At 54.0% G+C, this 17,915-nt stretch overlaps 8 protein-coding genes across 8 annotated transcripts; 6 read left to right on the forward strand and 2 right to left on the reverse strand.

Moving 5' to 3' along the window:
* Window positions 1-7: 7 nt before the first annotated feature.
* On the reverse strand, window positions 8-3,285 carry SCP_0202070 (Dolichyl-phosphate-mannose--protein mannosyltransferase 1; the record flags this gene model as incomplete). The annotated part of the gene is made up of 10 exons (XM_027754122.1): window positions 8-556; window positions 622-640; window positions 695-1,016; window positions 1,065-1,212; window positions 1,267-1,424; window positions 1,480-1,974; window positions 2,027-2,122; window positions 2,173-2,774; window positions 2,825-2,977; window positions 3,026-3,285. The coding sequence occupies 10 exons, from the start codon at window positions 3,283-3,285 to the stop codon at window positions 8-10; spliced, it is 2,802 nt and encodes a 933-aa protein (XP_027609923.1).
* Window positions 3,286-3,878: 593 nt separating this feature from the next.
* On the forward strand, window positions 3,879-6,249 carry SCP_0202080 (Probable T-complex protein 1 subunit; the record flags this gene model as incomplete). The annotated part of the gene is made up of 10 exons (XM_027754123.1): window positions 3,879-3,905; window positions 3,957-4,354; window positions 4,685-4,811; window positions 4,869-4,944; window positions 5,000-5,077; window positions 5,133-5,221; window positions 5,285-5,542; window positions 5,616-5,976; window positions 6,039-6,150; window positions 6,201-6,249. 10 exons carry the CDS (start codon window positions 3,879-3,881, stop codon window positions 6,247-6,249), a joined length of 1,575 nt encoding a protein of 524 aa, XP_027609924.1.
* A 430-nt stretch (window positions 6,250-6,679) lies between these two features.
* SCP_0202090 (Uracil phosphoribosyltransferase) lies at window positions 6,680-7,848 on the forward strand (the record flags this gene model as incomplete). Its single annotated transcript, XM_027754124.1, has 9 exons — window positions 6,680-6,907; window positions 6,980-7,048; window positions 7,113-7,178; window positions 7,239-7,277; window positions 7,335-7,386; window positions 7,454-7,536; window positions 7,592-7,648; window positions 7,701-7,777; window positions 7,836-7,848. The coding sequence occupies 9 exons, from the start codon at window positions 6,680-6,682 to the stop codon at window positions 7,846-7,848; spliced, it is 684 nt and encodes a 227-aa protein (XP_027609925.1).
* Window positions 7,849-8,133: 285 nt separating this feature from the next.
* SCP_0202100 (Ribosomal RNA small subunit methyltransferase NEP1) lies at window positions 8,134-9,588 on the forward strand (the record flags this gene model as incomplete). The annotated part of the gene is made up of 6 exons (XM_027754125.1): window positions 8,134-8,820; window positions 8,885-9,026; window positions 9,084-9,151; window positions 9,203-9,245; window positions 9,310-9,494; window positions 9,550-9,588. 6 exons carry the CDS (start codon window positions 8,134-8,136, stop codon window positions 9,586-9,588), a joined length of 1,164 nt encoding a protein of 387 aa, XP_027609926.1.
* A 394-nt stretch (window positions 9,589-9,982) lies between these two features.
* On the forward strand, window positions 9,983-11,076 carry SCP_0202110 (Sec14 cytosolic factor; the record flags this gene model as incomplete). Its single annotated transcript, XM_027754126.1, has 4 exons — window positions 9,983-10,173; window positions 10,271-10,369; window positions 10,437-10,506; window positions 10,567-11,076. The coding sequence occupies 4 exons, from the start codon at window positions 9,983-9,985 to the stop codon at window positions 11,074-11,076; spliced, it is 870 nt and encodes a 289-aa protein (XP_027609927.1).
* A 299-nt stretch (window positions 11,077-11,375) lies between these two features.
* Window positions 11,376-12,976, reverse strand: SCP_0202120 (Actin-1; the record flags this gene model as incomplete). The annotated part of the gene is made up of 9 exons (XM_027754127.1): window positions 11,376-11,386; window positions 11,445-11,583; window positions 11,646-11,790; window positions 11,848-12,516; window positions 12,572-12,640; window positions 12,705-12,732; window positions 12,789-12,794; window positions 12,855-12,891; window positions 12,953-12,976. 9 exons carry the CDS (start codon window positions 12,974-12,976, stop codon window positions 11,376-11,378), a joined length of 1,128 nt encoding a protein of 375 aa, XP_027609928.1.
* A 418-nt stretch (window positions 12,977-13,394) lies between these two features.
* On the forward strand, window positions 13,395-14,603 carry SCP_0202130 (26S proteasome regulatory subunit rpn10; the record flags this gene model as incomplete). Its single annotated transcript, XM_027754128.1, has 4 exons — window positions 13,395-13,567; window positions 13,620-13,967; window positions 14,047-14,236; window positions 14,292-14,603. 4 exons carry the CDS (start codon window positions 13,395-13,397, stop codon window positions 14,601-14,603), a joined length of 1,023 nt encoding a protein of 340 aa, XP_027609929.1.
* Window positions 14,604-15,922: 1,319 nt separating this feature from the next.
* On the forward strand, window positions 15,923-16,072 carry SCP_0202140 (hypothetical protein; the record flags this gene model as incomplete). Its single annotated transcript, XM_027754129.1, has 1 exon — window positions 15,923-16,072. The coding sequence occupies one exon, from the start codon at window positions 15,923-15,925 to the stop codon at window positions 16,070-16,072; it is 150 nt and encodes a 49-aa protein (XP_027609930.1).
* Window positions 16,073-17,915: the final 1,843 nt, after the last annotated feature.

The following is a 17,915-nucleotide window of genomic DNA, read 5'->3' on the forward strand; positions in this document are numbered from 1 at the left end:
ACACGCCCTATGCCTCCGCCTCTGCCTCATCAGGGAATAGCTCGACCCGGGCACGCTCAGCCTCAGCCTCGTCTTCGAGCAGAGCGCCTTGCGTCTTCCCGTCCTCCGCTCCGCGATGGGCTGGCTCCGGTTCCCCAGCGACCTCCTCAGGCGTGGGCACGTCACCAACAAGCGGTGCGTCTTCTGCGTAATGGTCGCCCGCGACGAGCTCGGGGGATTCTTCCGCGGTCTCAGCTTCGAGTGCCGTGGTGGGTTCCTGCCCGATGACAGAGCTGATCTCCTTCTCTTCAGAAACGACCTCCTCTGCAGCGGGGCGCACGTGTGGCTGGCTTTTTAGGTCTTCGTGTGGTACCCCTGCGAAGATGTCCCGCCCTGGCTCAGCCTGTCCGACGGCGACGGTGGTATCCGCGGAGTCTGCTCCGGCTGCTTCTACATTCGGCTCCACATTGTTCTCTACGACGACCGCTGCGCGGCCGCCGGGCTCGCCACCGATGGTCGCAGCGGAGGCTTGAGATTTTTGTGGTGTGGCGGCGATGAGGCTGTCGTATTGCGAGTACTGTGGATGCAGACGAAGGGGTAGTCAGAGCGATGACCACCTAGGAATGCAATTTGCAAACTCACATTGTCGTAAAATTCCTCGCTGGAAAAGAACTGATCAGATGACAACGGCACGAGACTTCATAGGGTGACCTACCACGCAAAGTCCCACGTCTTCATCCACTGCGCACTATGGCACTTCGCCTTCGTCCACGAGTTGCCATACGCCAGAGGGCTGAAGTATACGAAATTCCAGATCGCGATGATCAGCAACACCGCCGCAATCTGCAGCCGGATCTTGGGCCGCAGAGCCGACGTGACCAGATCGAAGACGACACATGACAGTAGAATCGCGAAGTAAAGCGCCGGGAAGTAGTGGTGGAGGAAGAGCTGGCGGCCCATGAGGTAAAACGGGAAGTAGTGCAGGAACCACCCGACGAAGAGGAATCCGCACAGTGTGTCGTATTTGACGACTTTTGCTGCAGCGCCGTGAGATGCGATTGAATATTACCTACGTTGGGACTTACTATTCTCGAAATCTTTGAAACCTCGCTTCGCGCGCAAGATAAGGAAGCCGCGCACTGCCGCGTAGCCAATTACGGCCGCGGTGCTGAGCCACCAAACCATCGGATTGCCTAGTAGGTAAATTTGACGATGGTCCTTCACCCAAAAATTCTAGGATAACAATTGAGAAATGGTGTTGAAAAATATAAAAGGAAGAGAACTCACGATGCCACGACGTAAACGGGGCCATGCATCAGGGCGCGAGTCGAACATATGGCGGTCAGTCAGACCGGCGTTCGTCATCCACATCACCTGCTGCAATTCCACGAACTTAGAGACGAAGCCGGGCAAGCGGTAGTTGACCTTGGGCGCATTCGCAGGGACTGCACAGGACGCAAATCCGTTAGTACAGTCATACTGATCGTTACTGGGACTAACGCTGGGGGTGTGCGGCCGTCTCGATGACCCATAGGGAATTGGGCTTGACGGCGTTCTTATTGCAAGTAACTTCCTGCTGCTCGAAGCCCCACTCGGGCAACTTTACCTTGTGCGAGAAGAGGTAGCACCCCGTCATCGCGTGCCTGAGCCTGAACTGCGTACGCAGCGTCCTTACGCGCTTGCCTGACTCCTTGTCCCGGCGGTCGCCCTTCTCGATCTCGAGGAACCAGTCGTCGTTGGCGTCGCCCGCGAAGCCCGCCATACCGTACGCGGAAACCTCGTTCTGGAAGTCGACATCGGACACGGGCGGGCGAAAGTCGTGCGAGTGCAGTGCTTTGTCCGTGCTCAGGTGTCGCAGCTTGATTCGCATGCCTGGCGTGATGTAGTGCAGGGGCTCGTTTTGCCAATCGAAGACTGGGTCGGCTTCCGCGGTCGCGTTGAGCAAAAGCCAGTCGTTGTTCTGGTCGCGGTGCGGGTACAACGTGACCTGTTGTTCTATATAATGCAGTTGGAATAAACGCGCGCGCAAGGAAAGAGTTGTCCTTACGCTTGCTTCCTCCTGGATACACGTGAGCATGAGAGTGTAGATATCCACCCTGCGTGTTGACGTGCCGAATGGTGACGGTGGATCCAACACCGATGTCTACAATTCAAGTCGATATAGACGAGTCATCTACAACGGTAATAACTCACCTGCGAACGTGTCTGCCATTCCACGGCCGTTGAGGGTATGCTGGAACTCGGAGCTCATGAAACCATCACCGTCACCGGGGTTCTGCAAGATCAGGAAATGTATCCAGAACATGAACATGTAGAACAGAACAGGTACGGCGATCAGGCAGAGCGCCCTCGCCGCGAAGTGTCTGAAGAATTGTTTCGGCGTGACGCGCAGGTCACCGAGGAGTAACCAGAGCTGCTTCAGAGTGCCTAGTCCGACCGTCGCGATGGTGAAGAGCCCGACCCACTTGCAGCTGACAACGGCTCCGAGCGAGAGGCCGGAAAGTGTGAGCCAGGTCCACCAGCGGTCGGTGAACGGCTCGTGCTTGTCTTCGTTGCAGAAGCCCGTCCAGAGAAATACCGTGAGTGCGGTGAAGAAGATGAGCGGGGAGTCAAGGAGGATGTGCCTGGACTGGGTGATTAGGCCGTTCTCAAAGGTGATGAAGAGCGAGGCGAGGAGCGCTGTCGTTGCGCGGCAATCGAGAGCGCGGAGAGTCAGATACGAGAGTGGTACGGTGGCCACGCCAAGGAGTCCTGGAACGAGACGCATCGCGACATACGGTGTGTGCTCGTATGGCCTATGATATTGTATAGCACGTGTTTACCGGAAGATAATGCATACACTCACTTGCCAATGTCCTTGAAGTCAAAATTGCCGTCAAAGCCAAAGATAAATCCAGCTAGTGTGATGAGTAGCTTGGCGAGTGGAGGATGGACATCGACGAAGTACTGCGATTTGATGTATTTAGCGGCGAACCTTCCGAAGTGGACCTCGTCGAAACTTGGAGGGATGAGGGCGCGAAGTTAGAGAATGGTATAGACGACATACACGACACTATCCGGCTTGGATATGCGGAAGAGGCGGACGACCATTGCAACAATGGTAATGACGGCGAGCAGTTTCCACTCCGCAGCAGTGAGGTTGACACCCCCAGACGAGTGAGCCTTGCGTGAAGGTACGAATCCCCGCGAAGCAGCTTCTCTTCGCTCATCGGCGTCAAGATGTTCGCTGCGCGGGTGAGGGAATCGCGGGGTAGCATGAGGAAGGCCGGGGGGTGGAGAAGCGGCCCGTCTGACCCTTACCGACATGGTGTGGGGACACAGTACTTTCAAAATACAACTAGAGCGCCAGCACGGAGAGAACAGAGATGAAAGCAGAAGGAGAGCAGGGTGATGATGGCCAGCGGCAGAGAGCGTACGGTGCGGTATGCGGTGTCGATAATCGACAGTCGATTGAAGGGGTATCGTTTATAGCCCTAGAATAGGGTCTCGGTACTTATACCTGCTTTGCTCCCGCCGGCTGACTCTCCATCTCAAAACAGACCGGCGGGACGAGTATGCTCTAAACATTGGCATACAATACTAAGATTCCAGGTGGAACGCCGGTCAGATACTTAATCGTGTACAATTTGGCCAATGACCTTAAGTACTCGTGCCTCGACAGCAGGAGCCGTGAGGTATGTACTGGTATCATCCACACATGTCATAATCTGCTACAGTACCGGTCCTGAGAAAGTACTGGTTAGAATTCTGGTGGTTAATGAGTGCGAGCCTCCCTGTCGCCCATATGGGGAATGTGTATCTCCCCAATGAGGTACTGACTTCAAACTCAGCCCATTCGCGGACCGACCGATCTCGGTCAGAAAGCTGCAGCCTTCTACTTTCCATCTTCCACAGGAAACATGTCCATGAACATTTTTGGTGCAGAGGTACGTTCAGTTCGCAATCCTACGGCGGACATATTCACACTCTCGCTTCAGGCAACAGAGGAGAAGGCAGAAAATGCGCGTCTCTCTTCCTTCGTCGGCGCGCTCGCGCTCGGCGATCTCGTCAAATCCACTCTCGGGCCCAAAGGCATGAACAAGATCCTGCAGTCCGCATCTACGGGAGATATCAACGTGACAAACGATGGCGCCACCATCCTGAAGGCCATCCAGCTCGACAATGCCGCCGCCAAAATTCTCGTTAACATCTCCAAGGTGCAGGACGACGAGGTCGGCGACGGCACGACCAGCGTCTGCGTTCTCGCGGCGGAGCTGCTACGTGAGGCGGAAAAGCTCATTGCCCAGAAAATACATCCGCAGACGATTGTGGAAGGATTCCGGATCGCGAGTGCGGTAGCGCTGAAGGCACTGGAGAAGTCAGCGGTCGATCACAGGTGAGCACCATGTTTTGGATTTCAACCGCGCAATGCCTGTCGGTGGCGCGGATGATCCACGATTGAGCTACAGTCAAAGTCGCGTGTACATACTGCACATGTGCAGTGTCCCCCTTCGTGAATAACTGGACGGGGAACAGATTTGGTGGGTTTCAAAAATGCATGAGTTGCGGTGGTATGTAGCTGCGGCGAGTTCGCAGGGAACGTTTAACCTGCGTGCGAGCGGATCTATATGGTCCAAATTACGCTCGCGGAATCGTGATTTTACCTCCGACAATAGGGATTTTTCTGTGTAAAATTCAGTGCTGAGGCTCATTGGAGATGATGTAGCACCGACCCGTCCCAGTTTAGACAAGACCTGTTCAACATTGCAAGGACAACACTGTCATCGAAAGTGCTCGCTCAGGACAAGGACTACTTCGCGAACCTAGCAGTAGATGCTGTCCTGCGTCTAAAGGCGAGCTACTAGCGCTAACTTTGCGGACGGTTGTGTCTAACGGCCGAATGCTGTCAGGGCTCGACGGATCTTGACCATATCCAAGTTATCAAGAAGGTCGGCGAAAAGCTCACAGATTCGTATCTCGACGAAGGTACGATCTCTCTCACCATACCCCAGGGAAGCTCAGCTTGACGCCATGAACACAGGCTTCATCCTCGATAAGACCATCGGCATCAATTGTCCCAAGCGGCTGGAGAATGCGAAGATTCTCATCGCGAATACATGTGAGTAACGGATCCTTCTGTGGCGAGGGCGCGATCTGATAGTTTGTGTGGGCAGCGATGGACACGGACAAGATCAAGGTGTTCGGTGCACGTGTTAAAGTGGACAGCACGGGGAAGCTGGCGGAGCTCGAGCGTGCGGAGCGGGTGCGCTTTGCTTTTACTTTACCCTGGTGCATGTCTCTCTAAAGCCTAGGACGCCGGTTACAGGAGAAGATGAAGGCGAAGGTGGAGGCTATCGCGACACACGGCATCAACTGCTTCGTTAACCGGCAGCTGATCTACAACTACCCCGAGTCTCTATTGGCGGAGAAGGGCATTCTCACTATCGAGCATGCCGACTTCGAGGGTGTCGAGCGCCTGTCACTCGTCACTGGTGGTGAGATAGCGAGCACGTTCGACCACCCAGACAAGGTGAAGCTCGGACGCTGTGAGCTGATTGAGGAGATCATGATTGGCGAGGATAAGGTCAGTCCTGCATACGTCAAACGACGTGCATAAAAATGAGAGTGTCCTGATCACTGTTTGTGTTAACTTGCAGCTCATCAAGTTCTCCGGCGTAGCGGCAGGTGAGGCATGCACGGTGGTGCTGCGCGGGTCAACGTCACAGATGGTGGACGAGGCCGAGCGCTCACTGCACGACGCGCTCTCCGTGCTCTCGCAGACAGTGAAGGAAACGCGGGTCGTGCTTGGGGGAGGCTGCTCCGAGATGCTGATGAGCTGCGCGGTCGAGGAGGAGGCACGCAAGGTTACGGGGAAGAAGGCGATCGCAGCGGAGGCGTTCAGCCGTGCGCTGCGCCAGATTCCCATCATCCTCGCTGATAATGCCGGCTTCGACTCGTCGGATTTGGTGACGCGGCTGCGGGCGGCGCACTATGAAGGGCAATCTGACGCGGGACTGGGTAAGTGCTGTGTTTGTTCCGTGCTCTGTTGGGTGTTGCTAATGTGCTCTGGTGTGGTGCAGACATGAATGAGGGCACGATCGGGTCAATGCAGAAGCTAGGCGTCACAGAGAGTTACAAGCTCAAACGCCAGGTGATCCTCAGCGCCAGCGAGGCGGCAGAGATGATCCTTCGGTATGTACTATCTCCTTGTCGGTCGGCATGGTTTATTGACACGGTTGCAGGGTGGACGATATACTGCGTGCGACACCACGAAAACGGGAAGCGGTATAGAGGTCGGGCACTGTCTTGCATGCCGGGTTGCAGCACTTTCCAAAAGACATTATTGGCACCGCGAGGGATTGCCACTGTTGTCGTCCTGGGGGTTTTGTATTACATACCAGTTGATGTCGGGGGGAAGACATCGCAATGCATCGAGGAGTGCAGCGCAGTGTCAGGAAGGCGAGATCTCGTGGTCGTGCGACCAGAAATGCACTTCCCTCGGGCTTGCACGAAAGGCATGCAAGGATATATACTTTCAACGTCGAGGAGATTTCTGGTCTCTAACTCGAGATAACCGACAACGTATGTTCGAGGTAGACTGAAAAGTCTCCGCGAAGAACACAAGAGGGTTTGGATCCGCTCCAGCTGCGCGGTCCAACTTTGTTGATAACGACGATCCCCTCTCGCACCGTCTCCTTCCAATAAATCGCACGACGCAGAAATGGTCGTCCAGCACGCGCACACATCGCAGACAACGCCCGCCTCGCTGCCGCCGTCGGTCTTCACGCTCCCCCAGACCGCCCAGCTCGAGGCGCTTTACACTATCATCCGCGACAAGACGACGAGCCGCGGCGACTTCCTCTTCTACTCGGATCGCATCATCCGCCTCCTCGTCGAGGAAGGTCTGAACCACCTCCCGGTCATTCCCAAGACCGTCGAGACGCCCACGGTCAGTAGTGCTTCGGTCCGCTTCCATGCTCGGTGATCGTAAGGCGGCGCCGCTTCGGCTTGCGCTGAACAGGGTGCGACGTACGAAGGCGTCGGGTTCGAAGGCAAAATATGCGGCGTGTCTATTCTGCGCGCTGGAGAGGTGCGTGTGCTTCCGGGGATCGTGTATGACCTGGTGTAATTTTTATTTGGTCGCTGAACTGCAGGCAATGGAAGCCGGCCTGAGGGAGGTGTGCAGGAGCGTCCGGATTGGCAAGATCTTAATTCAGAGGGTGCGCGGTCCCGTTGCTTGACGTGTCTCTCAGAAGCTTAATGCGCCGGCGGCCGCACAGGATGAGGAGACGGCGCAGCCAAAGCTGTTCTATTCTAAGGTCTGGACACGTTCACGATGCCGTGGAGATACTGCTGCTCATCCGCTGGTTCTCCAGCTTCCGCAAGATATCAAGCAGCGGTACGTACTACTGCTGGATCCCATGCTCGGTGCGTTGCGCAATCGGTCTATTCCTCTGTACGAGCTCTGATCGGTGTTGTCCCTGGCCGAATGCAGCTACCGGAGGGTCGGCCATGAAGGCGGTGGAAGTGATCATGGAGCAGGGTGTGCCAGAAGAACGCATAATATTCATTAACCTGGTACGCACGGCATATTCGTTCTAGCGATAAACACTACAAAGCTGAGGACATGCAGATCGCGTCGCCCGAGGGCCTGCGGGCGTTCTGCACGAGATATCCGACGCTGCGCGTGGTGAGTGATGGTAAATCCCAAGTGATTTGCGGACTGATCAGTGTGGTACCAGATCACCGGGTGGATTGATGAAGGGCTGAATGAGAAGGCGTACATCGTCCCCGGGCTTGGCGACTTCGGTGAGAGAAGGTGAGATGGTTTTGATGCTCCCCAGTGTGTGAGGATATTCACGCAACTGGCGTGGTAGATACTGCTCCTGAAGAAGCGAGCGCTCCGCTGCCGGGGAATCTGCCACGCTTCTCGTTCTCATGATGTAGATGACTAGGAAGGATGGCTGGGGAAGGTCCTCCAAGAGAGCTGCGCAGTGTATGATATCAGAGAGATAACTTGGGAGCTGATATGCGGGATGATGAGGAGCCTGGCCATGGGACATTGTACGACTAGATAATATCTATCCCTCGAGCGCTTCTGGCGTGTATCCACTCTGTTATAAAATTTGTACCTCCCGCACAAAGTACCCTGTCCTCCTCTCTCCCACCACCATCATGTCCGACGTCAACGACCAGCCCGTCCTCGCTCGTCGTCGTCGTCACTCGGGCAACATCCTCCCTCCGCCCACCAGCGTCGTCGAGAGGTTCATGGCATCTGCATCCGACGTGCCCACCCGCCCCAAGTCCACCCCGCCCCACGAGCGGCGGCGGCGGCGTAGGCACGAAGACGACAACGACAACGGCGGTGACAACGGCGGCGACGACGACGACGCTGTTGTAACGTCGGAGTCGGAAAAGGAGGCCATGCAAATTGACGGTGCCGCTGACGGCGACGCCCGGGGCCCTCCGCCCGACGCGTCTTCCGTTCACACCAACATCCTCTCTCCCGCCAAAAGCAATCTCGTGCAGCCCGAACGCCCTACAAAGCCTCTTCCGACGTCCAAGGCCCGCAAGATCATGAACAACGGCTCGCACTATCCTTTCCCCACACCCGCGAACCCGCACATGCTGCCCGTCCAGGCGCATGTACCCAGGGGCGGCGCCGCGTCCAGCCAGCGGAGGCTCTTTGTTGTCTTGGAGCAGGCGTGCTTGGAAGCATACCGCGTCAGCAGTGGAGGAAAGGGAAAAGGTGGAAGGGAAGGCGACGTCAAGTATGCCCTTTTGAACTGCGACGATCATCAGGGCATTCTTGCCAAGACTGGGAGGGACATTGCGGATGCACGCCCGGATATCACTCATCAGGTATGTGAAGCTAATATATGCGTCTTCAGTGTCGCTAATCGCCCGTGTCGCTAATTGCCCGCAGTGCCTGTTGACGCTGCTAGACTCGCCTCTGAACAAGGCCGGTCTTCTGCAGGTCTACATCCACACCGCAAAAGGCGTTCTTATTGAGGTCAATCCTCATGTGCGCATCCCACGAACGTTTAAGCGATTCAGTGGGTTGATGGGTGCGTTTAAGCGCTCCGCTCGATGATGTCCCTCTCTGACCGTCTGGCAATGCGCAGTCCAACTACTGCACAAGATGTCGATTCGAGGCGTCAATGGGCCGGAGAAGCTCTTGAAGGTCATCAAGGTTTGTTTACATTGTTCACCACGACGAGTCCGTGTACTGATATTTATGCAGAACCCAGTCACTGATCATCTACCGGTGAACACAATTAAATTGAGTATGTGGCTACTTCTGCTCGATCTCGTTGGTATGTGAATGCTGACTTGTTTTGTGGACTGTAGCGCTGTCTGGTGATTCTCCAACGATACGATTGTCCAAGTACCTACCGACACTGCCCGAGACACATTCAATTGCTGTCTTTGTGGGCGCTATGGCGCGAGGGAAGGACGACTTCGCGGACGGCATCGTGGACGAAAAGATCGGTATCAGCAACTATCCACTCAGCGCATCCGTCGCGTGTGGCAAGGTCAGTCGTCTGCCTTTATCGGGAGTCTGTCCTCGTTCTGACGCATGATTGGCAGTTCTGCTGTGCCCTCGAGGAGCTATGGGACATTGTTTGAATATTCTGGGATCTGTGGTATTCTCATCTATCTCTCCTACTATTTTGCAACCATTGTATCACCACCTGCATTTCAACCTGCGCTGACCCTGCCCCCCCACTAACCAACTTCCGTCCCTCCTTCCCCTGTGGATGCTGTCCACGACGTAGACAGAGTTGCCCGTGTATGTACTGCGACTCAACTTGCAGATCGGGCATGTAACATTGCAGCTGTGTGTATTCTGAATAAAAAATACAAATGTAGTGACGCGTACGAAGTCTATCAGACACGCGGGAGTTCCCTTTCCGAGCGCTCGTGTGCCGCACGGCCAGCCAGGCCAGCCACCTACCTGCCTCCACTCACCCATCTCCTCTTTTCTGCCAGCACTAGCCTCCTCACCCTCCAGCAACACACGATGGAATTCGTACAGCAAGCCAGCGCGAGCCCCATGCCCGACGGCGTCACAGACCCCGACTACAGACCCCTCCCAGGTCGCCTCGGTAATCTCACCGTAGGCCAACAGCACATACTCGACAAGTTCCGCAAGGAGCTCCAAGATGAGGGCGTATTTGTGCCAGAAAGGATGAACGATGCCATGCTGCTTAGGTGCGTCAATTGGTGCGCCATCGCGCAAGGGGCTGTGCGTCCGCGCCCGCAGTGACGACCATTTGTACATACTGAGCCCCTGCTTCGCCCCGCCCAGATTCTTGCGCGCGCGCAAGTTTGACCTGGCGAAGGCGAAGGCGATGATCATCGCGTGCGAGGAGTGGCGGAAGGACTTTGGCGTAGATGAGATTTACAGGTGAGCGCGCCTGCCGCGCTCTCATTCTTGTACGCTGAACTGAGTCCTCGCCCCTCCCGCCCGTTAGCAACTTTGATTTCCCGGAGATCGCGGAGGTGGATAAATACTACCCCCAATATTATCACAAAATGGACAAGGTGTGTCCGCTTTACCGTGAGGGGACTGGCTGACTGATGGACGGACGACGGTGTACACAGGAGGGGCGGCCGGTGTATGTCGAGCGGTTAGGGCTGCTCGATATGAAGGCGCTGTACGCGATCACGACGCCAGAACGGCAGCTGCAGCGGTTGGTGTACGAGTACGAGAAGATGCTCAAGGAGCGGCTGCCCGCGTGCTCCAAAGCGATCGGCCACCCCGTTGAGACGTCGTGCACGATCCTCGACCTCCAGAACGTGTCTCTGTCCAACTACTACCGCGTCAAGGACTACCTCATGTCCGCCGCGTCCATCGGCCAGGATCGCTACCCGGAGACGATGGGCAAGTTCTACATCATCAACGCGCCCTGGGCATTTTCCACCGTCTGGACGTTCATCAAGCCTTGGCTCGACGAGGTCACCGTGAATAAGATTTCTATTATAGGTGCGGCCTATCAGGACAAGCTCCTCGCGCAGATTCCAGCGGAGAATTTGCCAAGGGAGTTTGGTGGGATGTGCGAATGCGCCGGCGGCTGCTCCCTCAGCGATGCGGGGCCATGGCATCCGCAGTGAGCCCGCGAGGCCCAGGACCTGGTTACTCTACCCTGTATACCTCTAATAGATAGCACGTCACATCTTAAACGCCGATTCTGCATTGGACTTTTGGGAACCATCTGCGGGCAGACGTCGCAAAGTATGCAAATTATATGTAGTCATGATTCTCCATTGTTCTATCCACGCTATCGACCAACTACACCCGCAGAGACTGCAGGGGGAAATACAGTTATGAAAACGAGCAGTGCATTGGAGAACCAGGCCAGCGTAAAGATATCTACATCGCGATTCATTAAACCTTCTTACCTTCCCGACGCTTAGAAACACTCTGCAACAACAGGGGGTGAATTGTGCTACGCATAACAGGTAAGACACCAGATACGCACTGCGGTGAACAATCCCAGGACCGGACTCATCGTACTCCTGCTTGGAGCACCACAAGTTCTGGAAGGTGCTCAGGGATGCCAAAATCGAACCACCAATCCAGACGGAGTACTTCCTTTCCGGAGGAGCTACGATCTTCACCTGCGAAAATAGAACAATTTATTGGCACTGATCACCACTGCTAGTATATCAATCACACTAACCTTCATGCTTGAGGGGGCCAGGGCGGTGAGTTCCTTCTGCATACGGTCGGCAATACCAGGGAACATGGTAGTACCACCAGACAGGACGATGTTACCGTAGAGATCACGACGGATATCCATATCGCACTTGTAGATTGAGTTGTAGCTGGCACCACTCGTGTGTCAGATTGTTAAGTACCAATAATCACCTATAGCAACGTACCATGTCTCATGGATACCAGCCGCCTCAAGACCAAGCATCGCGGGCTGGAAGAGAGCCTCTGGTGCACGGAACCGTTCATTACCGATGGTGATAACCTGACCATCAGGCAGCTCGTAGCTCTTCTCCAAAGCAGACGAGTGCGCAGCGGTCTGAAGCTCCTGCTCGAAGTCGAGTGCGACATAACAAAGCTTCTCCTTTATGTCACGGACGATTTCCCGCTCAGCAGTGGTATGCATCTGGTAGCCACGCTCAGTCAAGTTCTTGACGAGGAACTCTGTGAGGTCACGGCCGGCAAGATCGATACGGAGGATGGCGTGCGGTAGCGAAAAACCTTCGTATATGGGTACGGTGTGGGTTACACCGTCACCTGAGTCGAGCACGATACCCGTCGTGCGACCGGACGCGTAAAGGGACAGCACAGCCTGGATGGCAACGTAGAAGGCGGGCGCGTTGAAGGTTTCGAACATAATCTGCGTCATTTTTTCGCGGTTGGCCTTTGGGTTAAGAGGGGCCTCGGTGAGAAGGATGGGGTGCTCTTCGGGGGCGACACGAAGCTCGTTGTAGAAGGTGTGATGCCAGATCTTCTCCATGTCATCCCAGTTCGTAACGATACCGTGTTCAATGGGGTATTTGAGGGTAAGGACACCACGCTTGGACTGAGCCTCATCGCTGACGAGGTAGTATGAGCTGGCATATTTGCGGATAAACATGCAAGCGGACGCACCCAACGTAGGAGTCCTTCTGACCCATACCAACCATGACACCCTGGTGGCGAGGGCGACCAACGATGGAGCTGAGTCACGCAGCGAATTAGCTGCTGCGGAATAGGGAATGGAGAGTTAAAAAAAAGCACTCACGGGAAGACGGCGCGAGGGGCATCATCACCTTGCATGCGTGTGAGATTGCTACTGAAGTATAGTTGTAAATTGAACATGTCTTACCAGCAACTGCACACGAAGGGACCGGTCAGTATCGTAGGATACGAGAAAGACGGAAGAGCAGCTCACAGCCAGCCTTGCACATGCCGGAACCATTGTCAATCACCTAACGCGGCATCAGTAGTGAATATACGGTAGATGTGCAATTCAGAGGTAGAGACACGTACGAGCGCTGCGACCTCGTCCTCCATGGTTGTAGAGTATAAGCGTAAGGAAGGTTGTGAGTGAGACTAAGTAAGATGCAAACGAGGCGGAGCTACGCGGGGAGCTTATAAGCGGGGGCACTGCGCAGCGTGGTAAAAATGATGGGAGTTAGCGACTGCGCGCTGTCGACTGCGGCGAGCAAACACACCTGGAGAACGGGCGGAACGACGAGGGGCTTGGGCAAAGGGCGATGATAGCGGTGCTGATATTCCTTATCCGATCCCCTTCAGGGCAGGCACGCGTCCGCCCTTTCTAATCATTTGTAGTGGCGTGACATTTCACTTACAACGTCACGTCGGGTCACGAAGGCCCGGTCCCGTCACGCGGGCGTCACGCGCCTACGCGTCGAAGTCTCTGATCGGCCAAGTACACTCTCTAAAGTCCACCTCTTCGCCTCTGCCCACCATGCCGCTCGAGGCGACGCTAATGATTATCGACAACTCAGAGTACATGCGCAATGGAGACTACCAGCCCACTCGCTTTGACGCTCAAGCAGACGCAGTCAACACACTCTTCCAGACCAAAATCGACTCGAACCCCGAGAACACGGTCGGCATCATGACCATGGCAGGCAAAGGGTGCGCTGCTAGCAGTCTTCTGACCTTCCACCGCCCGCTGATACATCTCTAGCCCTGAGGTACTGGTTACACACTCGAAAGACCTCGGCCAGATCCTCCAAGCCATTCACACCAGCAGAGACAAGATCAGTGGTACTGCCGATATCACCACTGCCATCGCCGTGGCCCAACTGGCCCTCAAGCATCGCCAGAACAAGAACCTCCGTCAGCGTATCGTCGTCTTTGTCGGGTCACCCCTCAATGGTCAGTCTGCCGACGAGCGCGCCATGGTCCGCCTCGCCAAGAAGCTCAAGAAGAACAACGTCGCCGTCGACTTTGTCGCGTTTGGCGATGGCATAGAGGAGGGCGAGGGTGGCATTCTCAAGACATTTATCGAAAATATTACGAGCAGTGACAACTCGTGAGCTTTCCATGTCAATCCATTCTTTCCAGCACTCCCTTCGCTGCGCATGCTTGTTGCTTATTGCATCGCATCACAGACATCTGGTATCTGTTCCACCAGGTCCACATTTACTCTCCGACATCCTTCTCACTTCTCCCGTTCTCGCTGGTGACCGCGGCATTCCAGAAGAGGCAATGGGTATGGGTGACGCGTCGGGCTCCGGTGCCGTTGGCGCCGGCGGTTTCGAGTTTGGGGTGGACCCTAGTCTTGATCCAGAACTTGCCATGGTGCGTCGCTCCCTTCATCTTCCTCCTGGGGGTTGACACTGACTGGTGATCGCAGGCGCTGCGGATGTCGATGGAGGAGGAGCAAGCGCGTCAAGCAGCAGCGGCGCAGGCGAGCGGGGCTGCGGGGGCAGCAGCAGATGCACCAACATCTGGGCCGTCGACTGCGCCAACGGAGCCGATGGATGACGAGGAGGAAGCGATGCTGAAACAGGCGCTGGCTATGTCGGAGGCGCAGGACGTCGAGATGGGCGAGCACCCAGTGCATGAAGAGGACGAAGAGATGTCGGAGGAGGAGGCGATTGCTCGCGCCATCGAGATGAGCATGAAGGGAGAGGGGGGCAAGAGTAACGATAATAACAAGAAGTAGACTTGTCGCGTACTGTCCTCCTTCACTCATTTCGCGACGATATCCTACTTTTCGCGCTGCAAGCCATGCACTCGGTGTATTTCTGTGAGGAATCTACAGTATGTGGGGCCTTGTGGGTGTCATTGTTGCCGTACTTACGGGAGCGGAATATTCCCACGACGGCAATAGCCTCGGATAATCTACCAATGTTGCAGGTGGACTGCAGTGACGGAATTGTCTTAATGAACATCGACTGTCCGTCCGCGCTGAAATGCATAGGTGGACAAGCGTTTAACGTTTAACTGCCATGACTATCATAGCGGAGGATACTCCCGACCTACGATCACCTTCCATTGTATGGCGATTACTAGCCTGTTCACGCTGGTGTTGCAGGCCGAACGTATCCTGTTGTCAGAAAAACTATATTTCGGGTGGCTATCAGGATGCTCAGAAAAATGCTTTTAAGACAACGGACTCTCTGCTATCTGCATTCGCGGCTGAAGGTAATAAGCAGCCATGTCCTCCCATCACGTCGGGATCTCAATAGGATCAAGTCAATCATACTTATGAACGAACATATTCACTTGCCATTCTGGGAATTTGTGCTCCTACTTGCGCAGAGGTCGAATCCAGATCGACGCACTTTTATTGTCCGAGATTAGCAATCAGCTATTGTAGCCATTGTATTGATCTGTATACGGTCAAATGAAGTACATTGCACGCAGAGTATAATAACATCACACCGGTGTGACGTCAGCTCTGCGAGAGCTTTCCTTTGTGTCTTGTCCAGCTGAGCGCTCCACACTGCATACATCCGGGACTTGATGTCAATGATAGGTAAATGAGTGACCTGCACAGGAAGCATTACCACTTTTATCCATTGAAAATAACCTGGCAAAAAGCATGGAAATCAATAATATATTTTCAGAGGAAAAACCTCAAGAAAAAAGTGAGAAAAGAACAAAACATTCTCACAGTTTTTCCCTTGGAAATAAGTTGCCTACCATATCAGGCAACTGGACATGCCAGGACATGCCAAAACCCGGACAAAACTACCATATTTGGCGACCAACTTATTTCCAGTGGAAAAACTGCGGAAATGCTTTGTTCTTTTACACATTTTTTCCTCATGTTTTTCCCGCAGTATAACTTTATTGATTTCCACACATTTTTCCAAGTTATTTCCTCGGGAAAAAAGGGGTTATGCATCCTGTGCTGTGTGCCATAAGTCCATTTGACCTCGGAGACAGCCAGCTGTTGTAGCCAAGTACTCTCCTCCGAATTTCTCGGTACATATGGAAGAAACAGGTTGCATTTGACACTGCTATTTACGCATACAGATGCGGCTGGCACTTGGTCCTCCTGCCACCCTCGGTGCCTCCGTCACTCCCGCCACTTCCGCCATTCCCGCCACTTCCACCATTCCCGCCGCTCCCGCCATTCCCACTGTCGCTGCGGTCACATCGTTGGATCCACCCGACATGCTGTGATTCCTCTTCCTCTTCCTCCTTCTACCTGCGACCTCCTGCGATACCATCGATGGACCGGCAAGCTGTGCGCTCTCCTGGGCCTGTTGTGGAGTCATTATGGGTCCATTCGCTGATTGTGCATTCTCTGGGGCCTGCGATGGTGTCTGCGCCGATGGAGCTATTGGCTGCTTTGAATTTCCCTGAGCCTGCCTTCATTCTTCCCGCTTTGCCCCCTGTGCTTTTCCGCTTGGCATTCTGAGAAGAGCGGAGCTGCGCCGCCCACTCGGCATGCTTTTGCTCATGATCGGCATAGACTGCAATCGGTGCAGTCAGGTATCGAGGCAAAAGGCGACGGATTAGGTGGGGATTGTGAAGAGAGTGGAGGTTAATAATGAAATGGTCATCAGATTTATGCTCAATGAAATGGTCATCAGATTTATGCTCAATGAACCGGTCATTGATGGTAGTGTCTTGCCTCTCCTGCTTACGAGGTCGTTCACCAGAGGCGGAGCACTTGCACTCACGACAATTGTGTTGTGCATTGAATGAAAACTCGATGTCCTAAATGTGTGCGCGTTGAGATCTGCATATGTTCAGGAACTTTAGATCACTCACCGAAGCTGGTAATATGACATAAGTCTTTTCACCCATCCTACGGTGCATTGTAGGCATCGCAAAGACTGCATCACGAGCATCCGAAAGTTCGAATTGATCCAATATAACGATTGCCATTGGAGTCACACTCCTGTGGAGAATTTCCACGATCCGTCCAATGACGAGGGTACCCTATATGTAATCAGCATGCGTGACAATATCCAAGTGATTGACTTACATTTATCGGCGAGGTGGCGCATACCCACGATTCCACTACGCATTTGTCTTGAGACTTGGCAATAACATTGATGCACGGAATCCATATCTGATCAGCATTGTAGGCATGTGCATTGACTGCTTGAGAAGCTTTGGTTTCTTGCCACTTGATGGTAGGTCGTTCTCGAGTCTTCCATTTCATTGGAGCAAATTTTGTTGTGCCTGTTTAGGAAGACCAATGTCAGAAATGACCAGGATGTTCGTGTTTTGGCACTTACCTGGGGCAAATACTTGCATTTCTGTCCATCCTAGATGCCGCTGCAGTACGGAATGATTGCGGATCGCATCGCGAACTCGAGGACCTGCTTGCACCCACTCACCGCCATGTGACTTGGATGGCCAAAATCCACCAAGAAGACGATGTTTTAGACTTTCTTGGCCAGCAAGATCCACTGCAATATCTCGACTGGGTGCAAGTCCATTTGAGAAGATCGATGAGTAGCGGAAGACAGCATTGTAAGACTCAAAACTCTCTGTACTTGACCCGAGAAGAGGGCCCAAGCGTTGAACATCTTCATGCATATGCGAAAGAAGGTGGAGTTTAATTTTCTGTACCATTTTCGTCGGGTCAATGATTGAGAAAAGGTCGAGAACATTTCCAGCAGCAATTTCGAGGTCATCCTGTCAATAAGCGTAGGCAAATTGGTTCTCATCTTGCCAAATCCACAGGAAGTAACAGGTATGCACGAGATACTCATCCATGTTGTGAATCTCCGGAAACCAGAGTAATGCCATCAACTCCCCGCAGGCCTGCCAAAGCCGAAAATGAGTCACATCTACAAGATCGTGCGTATGAAACACTGTTGTCTGGGCAAGTGTCTTTAGCTGGCGACCAATCAGGGATTTCGCACACTGCATAATGTAAGCAGCTCGTATTGGATGAGTGGAAAGGCTGTCAATAGACGTCGACTGGAGTCGAATCATATATGTTTCTTTCTGTGAGTCCTTCCACGCAGTGTGAGACATATGCCAAATATACTTGATGATACCAAGC

Source organism: Sparassis crispa, assembly GCF_003851025.1.
Source record: "Sparassis crispa DNA, contig_000001F, whole genome shotgun sequence".
NCBI classification, from domain to species: Eukaryota; Fungi; Basidiomycota; class Agaricomycetes; order Polyporales; family Sparassidaceae; genus Sparassis; species Sparassis crispa.